Source organism: Anticarsia gemmatalis, chromosome Z (genome assembly GCF_050436995.1).
Source record: "Anticarsia gemmatalis isolate Benzon Research Colony breed Stoneville strain chromosome Z, ilAntGemm2 primary, whole genome shotgun sequence".
Classification (NCBI taxonomy): Eukaryota; Metazoa; Arthropoda; class Insecta; order Lepidoptera; family Erebidae; genus Anticarsia; species Anticarsia gemmatalis.
In genome coordinates, this window is record NC_134776.1 from 10975209 (window position 1) to 10990207 (window position 14999).

Genomic DNA, 14999 nt, shown 5'->3' on the forward strand with positions numbered 1-14999 from the left:
CTGTCCCAGATCCCGCGTTATAGGACTTTGGCGATCCCACCAAAGGTTATAATCATCAAATTCAATGATAATCTAAAAATAGTAATGTGCTTCATATTATTTTACAAGTGAAATAATGTTTTTGCAATGTGTGGTGAGTCGAATTGTGCCTAATGAACGTTATACTCGAGATAAAACTAATAATATCCAAAGCAACGATATTAATTAGAATTAAATAACTATCAGATACAATGAACTTTGAGAATAGGCTGAACTGATTCTTTTCGGAAAACGAGTGTTGTCTATTTAGTAAGAACTAGATTTAACTGAAATTTAATTTGACTTTAAATAATATCTATATACTAAAAAGAATAAAACAAACCCATTAGTTTGGATTAGAATTAAAAAGCAGAATAGAAGGATCAACAGTGGGGACCCATTTCTTTTTGACTAATCAATGGAGCCCCGTATAATGTGAATGGGTCTCGACTTTTGATCCGTCTTTTCTGCTTTCTATTCTACGCCAACGCTGTTAGACATGCGCTTTTCGACTAACAATATGATCTCGGCCCACTTCTAATTAAAAAAATCTGACTAATATAAATATTAGTTAAAACGCAGTTTTTTTATGCAATCCTTTATTCCTTTTCAGAGTCCAGCAAAGTATTCCGCAAGACATCGCATGATACAACAGACATAAAAAATACAAGCGTAGACCATTCAGATTTGAGTCAAATTTATAAAACATCATATCAATCGACTGAAGAGACTAATATTCTAAAAGTGGACAACCGACATGAGGTTGACTACCAAAAAGCTGCTGAGGGAGTGTCGTGGAGGAAACAAACCAAAATTGATGTCACAAAAGAGAACAAAGATGACGCGCTAGAAGTAAGACACTGGAGAAAACCAAAGCAAGAGGTATTACAAACTCATGTCGAAAAACAAGTCTTATCTGAGGAAACAACTATTCTTCAAGTAAAAGATGATTTAACAGAAGAAAATTTACAAGTTAAATCCTGGAGAAAACCCCGGTCAAAAGAAATTACCACAGACTCTGGTATAGAGGTAGAAAGAGGTGTAAATTTGGAAAAACAAGATACTACTCAAGATAAAAAAATAGAAATCAAACATTGGAGAAGACCACGTCAGGGAGAAAGCTTGTTAGAAACTGTATCAGCTACAGAAGAAAGTTCAATCTTAAATATCGAAAGAGATGAAGCAGAAATTGAGGACAGGCTGTGGCAATCCGGAAAACCTTCTAGAGACGAAAAGCCACTTACCATGCCAGAAGAAAGAAAAAATTCTATACCGTGGACTCAAGAAAGTATTAAGTTACGACCCACAAAAGTTGAAAAAGTTCCGATAGTTAAAGAGAAATTAGAAGATGTAACATTGAGACAGGTACGCAAAGGATCCACTCAAAAAGATATTGAAAATGCAGAAGAAACAATCAATCTGAAGCAAGATGAAAACAAAGTTGTACTTCAGCGTTCTAAGCAGGAGGAATTTTTACAGGAAGATATTACATTAAAACCGATATTGAAACAGAAAATTCCTCTAGAAGAAGCAACGACTGAGGAAACCAAGTGGCCCTATGGCAGAAGGCGTCCAAAACAAGAGGAACCTAAGGAGGAGGTTGTGCTTAAGCCAATCCCCAAACAAAAGGCGCCTGAAGAAGAGAAGCCAGAGGAAGTGCAACTCAAGCCAGTCAAAAAAGATAAGCCAGTAGAAGAGGCAGCACCCGAGGAGCTTAAGTGGCCGCATGGCAGAAGACGCCCGAAACCAGAGGAACCTAAGGAGGAGGTTGTGCTTAAGCCAATCCCTAAACAAAAGGCGCCTGAAGAAGAGAAGCCAGAGGAAGTGCAACTCAAGCCAGTTAAAAAGGACAAGCCAGTAGAAGAGGCAGCACCCGAGGAGCTTAAGTGGCCGCATGGCAGAAGACGCCCGAAACCAGAGGAACCTAAGGAGGAGGTTGTGCTTAAGCCAATCCCCAAACAAAAGGCGCCTGAAGAAGAGAAGCCAGAGGAAGTGCAACTCAAGCCAGTTAAAAAGGACAAGCCAGTAGAAGAGGCAGCACCCGAGGAGCTTAAGTGGCCGCATGGCAGAAGACGCCCGAAACCAGAGGAACCCAAGGAAGAGGTTGTGCTTAAGCCAATCCCCAAACAAAAGGCGCCTGAAGAAGAGAAGCCAGAGGAAGTGCAACTTAAGCCAGTTAAAAAGGACAAGCCAGTAGAAGAGGCAGCACCCGAGGAGCTTAAGTGGCCGCATGGCAGAAGACGCCCGAAACCAGAGGAACCTAAGGAAGAGGTTGTGCTTAAGCCAATCCCCAAACAAAAGGCGCCTGAAGAAGAGAAGCCAGAGGAAGTGCAACTTAAGCCAGTTAAAAAGGACAAGCCAGTAGAAGAGGCAGCACCCGAGGAGCTTAAGTGGCCGCATGGCAGAAGACGCCCGAAACCAGAGGAACCTAAGGAGGAGGTTGTGCTTAAGCCAATCCCCAAACAAAAGGCGCCTGAAGAAGAGAAGCCAGAGGAAGTGCAACTTAAGCCAGTTAAAAAGGACAAGCCAGTAGAAGAGGCAGCACCCGAGGAGCTTAAGTGGCCGCATGGCAGAAGACGCCCGAAACCAGAGGAACCTAAGGAAGAGGTTGTGCTTAAGCCAATCCCCAAACAAAAGGCGCCTGAAGAAGAGAAGCCAGAGGAAGTGCAACTCAAGCCAGTTAAAAAGGACAAGCCAGTAGAAGAGGCAGCACCCGAGGAGCTTAAGTGGCCGCATGGCAGAAGACGCCCGAAACCAGAGGAACCTAAGGAGGAGGTTGTGCTTAAGCCAATCCCCAAACAAAAGGCGCCTGAAGAAGAGAAGCCAGAGGAAGTGCAACTCAAGCCAGTTAAAAAAGATAAGCCAGTAGAAGAGGCAGCACCCGAGGAGCTTAAGTGGCCGCATGGCAGAAGACGTCCGAAACCAGAGGAACCTAAGGAGGAGGTTGTGCTTAAGCCAATCCCCAAACAAAAGGCGCCTGAAGAAGAGAAGCCAGAGGAAGTGCAACTCAAGCCAGTTAAAAAGGACAAGCCAGTAGAAGAGGCAGCACCCGAGGAGCTTAAGTGGCCGCATGGCAGAAGACGCCCGAAACCAGAGGAACCCAAGGAAGAGGTTGTGCTTAAGCCAATCCCCAAACAAAAGGCGCCTGAAGAAGAGAAGCCAGAGGAAGTGCAACTCAAGCCAGTCAAAAAAGATAAGCCAGTAGAAGAGGCAGCACCCGAGGAGCTTAAGTGGCCGCATGGCAGAAGACGCCCGAAACCAGAGGAACCCAAGGAAGAGGTTGTGCTTAAGCCAATCCCCAAACAAAAGGCGCCTGAAGAAGAGAAGCCAGAGGAAGTGCAACTTAAGCCAGTTAAAAAGGACAAGCCAGTAGAAGAGGCAGCACCCGAGGAGCTTAAGTGGCCGCATGGCAGAAGACGCCCGAAACCAGAGGAACCTAAGGAGGAGGTTGTGCTTAAGCCAATCCCCAAACAAAAGGCGCCTGAAGAAGAGAAGCCAGAGGAAGTGCAACTTAAGCCAGTTAAAAAGGACAAGCCAGTAGAAGAGGCAGCACCCGAGGAGCTTAAGTGGCCGCATGGCAGAAGACGCCCGAAACCAGAGGAACCTAAGGAAGAGGTTGTGCTTAAGCCAATCCCCAAACAAAAGGCGCCTGAAGAAGAGAAGCCAGAGGAAGTGCAACTCAAGCCAGTTAAAAAGGACAAGCCAGTAGAAGAGGCAGCACCCGAGGAGCTTAAGTGGCCGCATGGCAGAAGACGCCCGAAACCAGAGGAACCTAAGGAGGAGGTTGTGCTTAAGCCAATCCCCAAACAAAAGGCGCCTGAAGAAGAGAAGCCAGAGGAAGTGCAACTCAAGCCAGTTAAAAAGGACAAGCCAGTAGAAGAGGCAGCACCCGAGGAGCTTAAGTGGCCGCATGGCAGAAGACGCCCGAAACCAGAGGAACCTAAGGAAGAGGTTATGCTTAAGCCAATCCCCAAACAAAAGGCGCCTGAAGAAGAGAAGCCCGAGGAAGTGCAACTTAAGCCAGTTAAAAAGGACAAGCCAGTAGAAGAGGCAGCACCCGAGGAGCTTAAGTGGCCGCATGGCAGAAGACGCCCGAAACCAGAGGAACCTAAGGAAGAAGAAGTAACACTTAGACCAGTTCCGAAACAAAAAGCGCCCGAAGAAGAACGTCCAGAAGTATTGCAGCTCGAGACAGTTAAAAACGAAATAATGACAGTAGAAAAACACGACCGGAAGAAAAAGGTAAAAAAAGAAAAATCTGTCGAAGAAACTATAACTCAAGAAACGACTTTAGTTCAAAAGAAAAAGGAGGAGCCGACGAAAGAACACGAAGAAATCATTGAAATAATAAAACAGAAAAGGCAAACTAAGAAAGCAGTACAAACCGATGATAAAAAAGGTAAGAATATGCTTCTATAACATTTTTTACGTAGAATTATCACGGGCTGTTCAAGAAATTCAATCATTATGTATATTTGTAATTCTCAAACAGATGCATGGTTACACAAACACACATACTATACAATTATTTATGATATACATACGTTCTCAAAAGAATTGAGTGGACATTTATATCTATAAGTACCTTGCTCTTTTATTATCATTGAAACTTTCATCATTTTTCTTACACTTCACACTTTCATTTTCTAACAATGAAAACCAATATTTGTAATTCAATAACTTCTTGAAATTACGATTGTCCGAAATACAGGGTATAAGTAGTTGAAAAACCAACCCTAAACAACAAAACATACATTCAATAGGAAATAAATTGTCATCTACAATTGCAAACCACTAACGACAAAATAATATGTCAATGTCCCCGTGTTATGTATTAACTTGTTAACACGCACAGACTATATAATAGCTGTACGCGAATACAGCGAAAAAAGAGCAAGAGCATATAAATAAAATGACCGCCGATTTTCTTCTGAGATGAAGCTTTAGAGCAATGTCAATATTTTTTTGGGTCGCATAAATCATATTGTGTGGCTTTTGTATCAATATACCAACAGATTTTATGTTGTATAAACCCAACGAAGTTTTTTTATACACTTTTAATAACACACAATTTATTCATATTAGGTTCACACCAGATAAATTAAAAAAAAATTTAACACAATTAACTCAAACACTATTTTACAGAGGAGAAACCAATCATAATTCAACCTATAATGGCTAAGAACGTATTAGAAAAAGATACATTCGAATTGACTGTTGTATATGAACCTGCGGATGATAACAGAGTGAAATGGTATCGCAATAATCAAATCCTTGAACCAAGTGAAGATTGTACTATACACACTGAAAATGGAATATCTACGATAACAATACATAACGTAGACAGAAAGAAAGTAGGAAAATATGAAGTCACCATAGAAAACAACAATTTAATTACGAAATCAGCGAGTTCCATAAAATTATTAAAATCTCATAACGAAGAGGATGATCAAATAGTACCGCCCATATTTATTAGGCCATTACATCCTAAAAAAGTCTATTTAGGAGATATAGTTCTTCTGGAGGCTGAAGTAATTTCTAGTCCCAATGCATCCTTCCAATGGTTCATAAATACAAGTGAAGTAACTTCTTATGCTAAACAAAACAAATTAACTAACATCTACGTTACAAACAGGCAAAACATTTCATGTCTTTGCATTGAAAATATTATAGAAGATTTCTTAGGAGTCGTTACATGTAGAGCTGAAAATTTTTCAGGCTCTGTCTCTTCCTCTGCTTCATTACTTTTAGAACACCAAGATAAGAAACCTTTTGGACAGGCACCAATTGTCGTGACACCTTTGGAATCCCTAACCATAATGGATGGGGAACCAATTAAACTGTCATGTATAATAACGGGTAAACCCTGGCCAAAAATTGATTGGTTCTATAACGGGGCTCCTGTACAAAGAGCTAGAGATATAACTGTTGCTCGACAAGCATCAGGCTTATGCGAGTTATGCATTAAAGAAGCCTTTCCCGAAATGACAGGGGAATATAGTTGCATAGCTACAAATGAATTTGGAAGTTGCAACTGTCAATGTACAGTACTCGTGGAAGGTAGTGACGTGATTTATACTTTCAGCATCGCATGTAACAATAGTTTGCATGTATAATCAAATTAAAGAGTGTATGAGTTTATTTAAATTAATTTATACAAGTTAAATTAACTGTACAAATAAAATATCACACTTGCCATGCATCTGTAGAGCAAATTAAAGTTTGAACTTATGGCGATACGATGCCCACCATGTTACCTTAGAAAATATTCTTAAAGCTTATAGCCGGTATTTTGACAGTACGAGTGTGTTCGGTCTAAATTCTCTCGGACGGTATAAATTATCAGATAAACAATAAATTCAGTATAATATTATTACTACGTGACTCGTACCTACTGGCGCACTCGTAATATGAAAAAACGGCTAATTATAACTAAAGGCATGTTAGAAGTAACACGACGTCTACATTTACAGTCTATGTCGTATATATTTAAATATACGAAAAATCGGCTTTACATGCACATAATTTTTATTAAATATATTTCTTCGTTGTTAATTTCAACGTAACACATGCACAAGAAGTGTTCAAAACAATTGCAGCTATTACAAAAAAATATCGCTAGTAGTGCACAAAACACCGAATAAAAACGCAATGCTTGAGTTCTAAAAGCTGCATGGATGTGTTGAAATACGTCAACATATAATTTAATGTGTTCACTGTATAATTCCTCTCACAAATGACTGAAAGATCTACGTTGCAACTGTGTCTCAATGATAAATGAACTATTTATTCATCATAATATAATCGTCAGGAATTATACAGTCTTAAAATACATCGTATTTTATCAAATAATGTATAAAATCGTAATTATCCTTTTTATTTTTCTAGCTTATGAATATGTACCTAACGCACCAGAAGAAGAGATATTGAGTGATGAGGTAAGAAAAAAATTTTGTAACTTAAGTAAAAAATAAATATATAGAATAATTTCTTATAATTCTAGGAATATATCTTTTTTATGCAACTATAATTATCTTGTTCTAAAGAATCCAATACGCTTTCTTACAGAAGGCAAGTGACATTGAAGAATTCGCTCCGCGAATAGTTAAGGCATTGCCAACTGTAGTTACAACTACTGAGGGGAAATTAACAAGGTAATTCTACTTTAAACATTAGCGGACTTTTACCTTTAGTTAGTTCTCTAGTTATTTCAATATGTGCTTCGGTTTTAAATAAAGTGTTGCGCTTTAATATTTCATAAAAGTACGTTAATTGTAATCATTTAGGGCTTTTTACAATATATGCATGAAGCACTATGAGTTATTGCGATTGTTTAATTTTACTCTTAATTGAATTATTTTTTAATTGTCATATTATTAGTGCGTCTTTGTATAATGATTTTTTGGACTAATATTACTAATTCTTATACTCGAGTTCTAAAGCAGTTCTTGGACTAACTAAGGACTGAGACCAAGGAGTGGAACTAAGTCTCAAAAACCCACACTCGGCTGGCGTGGTGGGCTCACACGTAATACTATTTTGTAGGTATTAGCACTACCTTTCGCCCGCCTAAATTTGGACCGGGTAGAGATATTAAGTGCAGGAGATTTTATGACGTGTATTAATTTTTGACTTATATACTATTAAAATCAATTTCAGATTGGAAGCCAAAGCCATAGGTAAGCCTAAACCTGAAATAAGATGGTTGAAACAAGGTACAGAGATTGTACAATCTCAGGAGTATCAAATAGAAGAAATGGAAGACGGCACGTCTATTTTAATCATACCCGAAGTGTACCAAGATGACACGGGTGAAATAGTATTTGAAGCATACAATTCTTTAGGAGTGACTTCTACTATCGCAGCTCTTTCGGTAGAAAGTAAGTAATAAGATAATATTGTCAAGAACCAAGATAACTTTTTGTTGTTAATTATTCAAACTTACAATTTCAGCTGCAGCGGCCTTCGATAGACACTTCTTTAATTATACCGTGTCCTTAATACTATCCTTCCTATACTGAGAAAAATCCTCCATCCTGTATCCTTTGACTTACGTACTCAACACAGAACTCTTGTATCACAATGTAATAAAATTATGAATTTATAATTTAATTAGATATAATTTTTAAACGTTCTACGGCAAAACTAAGTATATGTGTGATTGTTTAAAAAGAAAGGTAGGTAGGTACACCTACGGAAAAAAAACATTAGTACAGTCGATAGTAATTGGCACCCGAGCATAAGACACTTTTTTAATATATTTTTTTTTTACTTGTCATTATAATCTTGCGATATTTAAAATAAAAAGAACCATTATAATATTAAAAATGGGATGTTGTTATGATAACCCACAGCAAGAAATCATTAACAATATTTTTACACCACTGTCTTGAAGAAGAATCTTAACTTGATCTGCATTTCACTGAAACGCCCTCAGTGAAATGTTTTGTTCCGGGCGTGGGTGGTTCCTTTCTATAATATTAATGTATTTAAAAGTATAAAGGTAGAAATGTCTATCTACTAACTATATTAGCAGCTTTGCTAGGTTTGAATTATATTCTTATCAACTAGTAATCTTAGTTTTCTGACCATTCGATTGTTTATTTTAAATAAACAAATAAATATCATAGGACAACTCACACACGGTCATTTGATTCCAAACTAAGCAGAGCTTTTACTATGGTATCCAAATAACTGACAAATAAACTTATATATTACAAATACAAATTTATTTCGATAAATTTTGACAACAAGGCTCTGGCTGAACAGATCCTCGTGCCCATCAAACAAATACTTGTCCCGGATGGGGTTTGAACCCACCGCACGCGGCGCTACAGTTATTGCGGCGAGGTGACCACTTTAACCACTGCGCCAAATGTTCAGTTAATTTATCATAAGATAAACATAAAATGCGTCCAATACCTGTGAAATTTACCGTGCCTAACTAGGTCTTTCACCTCGTATGCATAAATATCTATATAACACGACAAAAACGAATTTATAGTGCTATTCAAGATTCTACAGTATTAATGTGTTGTGAATTTCATTTTAATAGGTATTATTGGAACAAAGGAATACAGAAAACCAGAATGGGTAACACATATGGAAGAATTACAAGCTGCGTTAAAAGGTATTTTTTAAGTTTTTTACATATTATGAAGACATAATAAGTGATATTATTTTGAGAAACAATAATATGCTCACGCAGTATGAAAAATTAACCCAGGCCCGGCGCAAATGGAATGTATCTCAAATGAGTGGTGATAATATATAAATTAATACGTGAAGCAAAAACTTTGGTCCCCTGCTTATGAAAATTAGCACTCTTATAGTTTATGTGTAGGAGTAGTGCAGAATGCTAATATTTTTTAATAATGATGCTTGTAAAATACATTAAAACAAAAAATAAAATATTACACACAATAACATGCATTTGACATTTGTTTTTGTAATTTTTTTATAGGTACATAGAGCACTGGCATAGACATAGAGTGCCGTTTTATATTTTTACTGAGGTCTTACTCAATATCATACATTTTTGTATTGAATAACTAAAAAATTTCAATTCATTATAGTCGAATTTCGACTACTTGGCGACCTCAGATTTAACCCCTTTACAGATTTATTTATCTAGAAAAAGATAGATACTATCTTGTAAAGATTTTGCTTTATGTAAATTTAAAACTTTTCAATTAGAGATAAGCAATTAGAGAAAATAAAATAAATTCCAGTACCAACTGCGTTTTCAACGATTGATACAAACGCATGTAGGTAGTATAGGTGCATCAAATCAAATGGGATGTATAGGCCCTACTTAATATACGCAGTCAACGCGCAAATAAGGGCGAGCTCAAGAAAACTCGCGTCGTCGCACAGTGTATAATTTTGCTTCAAAAGCGGACATCCTTGTATTATGTTATATTAAGAGAGATAGAAATCGAAAATAATCATAAGCATTTTTTAAACTTCAAATGATCCGTTGCTGTCTTTATTACTTCCACAAAAACACTAGATGCTTTAAACATAACATAGGACTTCGGAGAAATAACATTTTGAAATTTTAAGTCAGGAATATATTTTTTAACAAATATATCTAATAGATATCGTGTAATTCTTTCATAACATCCCTTTACAACAGAGTCTAGAACTATATCTGAACCCATCGTATAGACCTATTAAATAAACTCATTATTTTTGTGACAACCCTATTTCCATAGAAATTGATAAAAAACTTAGAAGCGTTATAGTTCTGTAGTTCTGTACGTTAAATGTTCCAATTTTTCTCAGTAAGAAGTTACATGACTAGAGTGTATTTCTTTGGTAAAACAAAATGCTAATCATAAATCTAAATGCTAGTCAAATAGAAAATTTTCTAGAATTTATTTTCTCAAATTTAGAAAAAAAAATTTACTCGCAATTACTTGTAATTTATACAAGACATTATTAAAACAATCTTTAATTAATTGTTAATTTTAAATAAAGCGAGAATTTGTTATTTTTAGAAATATCTACAAAAAAGGGTTTGACAAAGTTCATTAACCTTTCAAAAAAACTATAAACTGGTGGTTCATATTATATAGTATAACATATATCCATCGAAATTCACTATAAAAAGAGGATGTCCGCTTTTGAAGCAAAATTATACACTGTGCGTCGGCGTTTATATTAACATCGTCCTACGTCTAGATATTAATTTTGTTACTGCTTTTCTTATATTTTTTAAAATAAAACCATTGTAACATTTTTATTAATTAACTTTAAATATATTTTTTATTCTAGCAACGCAATCAGTACCAACTTTTGTGAAAGAAATATTAGGTGAACGTGTTGAAGAAAACGAAACCGTAATTTTCGACGCTGCGTATAGTGGCAACCCGACCCCAGGTTAGTATTTTAGCTCAGTAATGAAGAAAGCAGACAGAGCATAATAATAGAAGTCCTAACGATTTCAAACTTTCGCAACCTGTACAAAAGGAATTATAATAGGCTGATTATATTCTGCTGAGTCAGCCCGTGAGCATGGTCGATGCAATTCGATCAAAATGTCGGATAAACAAGTAAGGTATCATAAAAAATGTATACAAAGGTCGTTAGTTCGGTTATATTATTCATTGGGATACTCGTAAAGTGTCTTTTCTTGAAAACTGTTTTTAATCGATTGCTGTTGTGGCTCAAGGACACTCATGAAGCTTCAAACTGTTGAATTATCACGATGTTATTTATAATTTTCAAATGCATCCGAGTTTTGTATAAAAAGGGCTTGACTTTCGGCAGGTTTAATAAACATGTACCAACATTACTATTTTCATAACAAACGTTAGTACATTTCTGTAACTTATGAGTTTTAGAGTTTTTTTCTTGAAATTCGACACATTTTAGCAGTTGAAAGTGCTCAACCGGAACTATAACGGTATCTATAACAGTGGAATAAAAACAAAAGTTAAATCACATTAACTGTTGCGTGGTAGATGCTCTAAATTATTCATAGCATCACGGAATATGATGTTCTAGGGCACTCGGAAAGTTTATAACAATAGCGAATAACAATTTTTTTGTATGAAACTAAGTTTATAGATCAAGGACCTTTTGAGAAATGTGCGTAAACTAGTTATTTTTTTGTAAATTAAGCGAAGTTGGCATACTTTAGCCACTGGAGAAAATATGGTCGTCTTTTGCCGGCTATTGTGGAAAGAAACGTGTCAAGACTGAGTGACTTGTTTTCCGAACCCAAAAAAAACATCTCAAAAAAGTTTCATTTTCATCGCTTGAAGATATGCTAGCGGCCTTCTAACAGGCTATGGAGAAGGGGTCTAAGAGGTATTAGGAAAAGGTTTCCAAAAAAATGGTTTAGTCGCACGAAACTTCGCATACACAGTAGTAATTTTAAAGAGATGTTTAAAAAGATGGATTAAAAAAATATACACTGTAGAAAAATTTTTTGAGTATCGCAAAACTTTCTGAGTGTCCCACGTACACGCATATTCATCATTGCTGCCGTGTGTGAAGCCCTTTAAAGTGTCTTAGACATGATTTGTCAAAGTCAAAATGGTCAATATAGGAATTCTTCTCGTTCTCTTAACGGGAGTGACTTTTATGATTTGATTTTTAAAAAATTATCTTATTATATTTTATTAACCAAATTACTTTTAACATCTTTTCTTTTTCAGAAATACTTTGGTACAAAGACGACAAGGTTATAAGAACTGATGAACGTTTCATTATTGAAAATAATGATAATCGTACAACGTGTACTATCAAAAAATGTGTTAAAGGATTAGAAGGCACTTATATGTGTAAAGCTGTGAGCGACATAGGTATGGCCATCACGAAAGCTAAATTACAAGTTTTTGAAAGCGGTGAACAAATAAGAAAAGGGAAAACAGTAAAGCAAAAAGAAAAGAAAGAAAAAGTGGTTAAGCTTGAAGAAATTGTACAAGAAGAAGTAACTAAAGAGGTAACAGATGAGCAACAAAAATCGGGTAAAAAAGTTGATAAGAAGAAAGCAAAGACAGTTGTTAGCGAAGCCGACTATGTAGAAACTGTCGATGTTGCTTCTTATAAAAAGGTAGACCAAAAAAGTAAGTTAATACCAAAAGAAGAGAAAGCTGAACCAGTTATAACTCCTCATGATTATTTAGTATCCTCACAACCTGAGAAAGAAGAGACTGTACAGCCATTTGAAATGACATATGAAACACAAAAAGGAATAATAAAAATGGTAGAGAGTGACACTCGGGCGGCTGCAGAAATAAACGAATTGCTTGAAGTTATAAATGCCAAAGAATTTGGACCTGGTGAATCACCTTTACGAGAATTAGCCAAAATTGGTTTTATGATGAGATGCGGTATTTCAACAGAACAAATTGAAAGCTTGTATGACTCACAATATTTTCCTGCCTTACGGGTTCCGCAATCACAATCAGCACTGGTCCGTTTAGTAGAACGTCAGGGACATGGTGCATTAATTACAGAAGTACTTACCGAAGAAACAACTCAAGATGAAGATGTTATTGCAGCTAAGGTTGGATTCCGAGCTTTCTTGAAAATGGTAGAATTAAAGCACTCCTCTGTTGAAGAAGTTATAGCTCATTTCTACCCAGAAGACTTTAAACCACGGTCCTGGGAACAAAAAGAGGCACATGAGGTAAATACTAATGAATAGTGTAAATATGAAATCAATTCAGGCTATATTTTTATTCTACCCCTAGATTGAGTTTCTTAGCTTGTTTAAGAGTTTAAAAAAAAACTGTATGATGAGTAGATAAAGTATGTGAGTTGTCCATTTTTTTTATTTAGCCTGTTTCCTTGTTCCACTGCTGAGCAAAGGCCTACTTATTATAATATATCTATTTATTTGATTATTTCAAAAATTGTTCAATCATCATTTTAATAATTTTAATAGATTGTTTTTATATCGCACAATCAGAACCTTCATATAATTTATTCTATAGGTTAACTACTTAGCATGCTCTCATTGCTCTCAGCAACAGTTATACAGTGTTTGTTGCAAAATTTCATGTTAATCAGTCTTACACAAAATGGGTATACACTTAGCACTTATTCTCTCTCAACGACTAAATAAATTGTGTGTTTTTTTTATAGGCAATAGTGGAATCAACAGCTGAACATGTTGCAGAGACACACACAACTACAGTTATTAAAGGTAGGGAAAACTCGTCTGCTGCACGGATTTAATTTAGCTCTTCATTTAATGAGCTGACAGAAGCTATGAATAACTACTAGTATTGCGTTATTTTAAAAAACTCTGCACCTTGTAAGTCACCCAGAATTTGTCATGCGATGTCATAAGAAAATACAATATTTTGTAAGGGGCAGTGCTCCAAGATTCAGAATGCGTGATTTTTTTAATGTTTTTGAAATAAGTTGTCCGTGTCCTTTCATCAAAAAAGGTAGGATAATTATTCTTGTTTCGGAAGAGATTAGTTATCCTAACTTTATTTGAATCGGTTCAGCCGTTTTGACATGAAAGAAGGACCATCAAAGAAATACATTTCTATATTTTAATTACTGTATTAGTACTTATGATAGAGCACTGACAGACGAGTGGTCTAAGCATGCACCTCCCAAGGAAGGGATTTCAGGCTTTCAGGAGCTGAAAATCATTATTTCCATCGGTAAAAGAAAACATCGTGATGCAATCTTCTAAGACCGTCTAAGAGTTATTTTTAACACAGTTCTTAAAGGAATGCAACGTCGTCAATCCGATCTTGACCAGCGTGGTGATCTCAAGGCCTAACCCATCTCTCATGAGGGGAGAAGGCCCATCTGTAGGACAGTAACGTTTTAGGCATTTTTTTTCGCCCTGTAGATTTTTTTCAATCGGTTGGGCCGTATAATAAATAATATTTAGTAGTATTGATTTTTTTAAGCGTAGCTTAGAATTCTGCCCTCTTACACTTATATTGGTGTGAACATTAATTAAAATGTGTATTTTCAGACTCCACAAAGGAATTGGATATTGTTAAAGGTAAGTAACTTGCAGGAAAGAATAATAACAATTTTGGTGTTACTCCGCAACTCATGCTTTGAATGTGCAAATGCTAATGCTGAATTTTAAGCTTCATTTACTTCAACAATAATTTTTAAGAGATTCAGTTTCCAAAACGAGATATTCGCATAGTTATCAAAGTAATAGTAGGTATAGCATGTAAGTTCACTATATCTATGGATCTTGATATCAAGAAATAGTATATTTCGTGTCTTCTGTTGCTTGATATCAAAATCCTAGCATTAAAAGGATTCATACGATCAAACCAACCTTTGAAGTTTGTTTAGAATATTGACAGTTTCTTAGATTAATGATTTATTCAAGTAACATCGAAACTAACACGAATGTTAATATATTTTTTATGCAGCTCTTAACTACTGCTTTTTGCTTCAAGGATGATCTTCATTTTGAATAATTGTAATTTAAGGCGTGTAATCAAGCATTAAGGCAAGTAAGTTTTAACTCTATTGTA

At 36.0% G+C, this 14999-nt stretch overlaps 1 protein-coding gene across 5 annotated transcripts in view; it reads left to right on the forward strand.

Moving 5' to 3' along the window:
• Positions 1–14999, forward strand: part of LOC142986440 (uncharacterized) — a 101373-nt gene that overhangs the window by 42465 nt on the left and 43909 nt on the right. For 4 of the 5 annotated variants that reach the window (XM_076134947.1, XM_076134948.1, XM_076134950.1 and 1 more), the window contains exons 22-31: positions 632–4417; positions 5164–6078; positions 6907–6956; positions 7087–7172; positions 7678–7898; positions 9074–9148; positions 10798–10902; positions 12186–13162; positions 13621–13681; positions 14477–14506. In XM_076134947.1, the coding sequence (XP_075991062.1) occupies positions 632–4417; positions 5164–6078; positions 6907–6956; positions 7087–7172; positions 7678–7898; positions 9074–9148; positions 10798–10902; positions 12186–13162; positions 13621–13681; positions 14477–14506 (6306 nt within the window). The remainder of the gene's footprint in view (positions 1–631; positions 4418–5163; positions 6079–6906; positions 6957–7086; positions 7173–7677; positions 7899–9073; positions 9149–10797; positions 10903–12185; positions 13163–13620; positions 13682–14476; positions 14507–14999) is intronic. The other variant, XM_076134949.1, reaches the window with a different exon arrangement.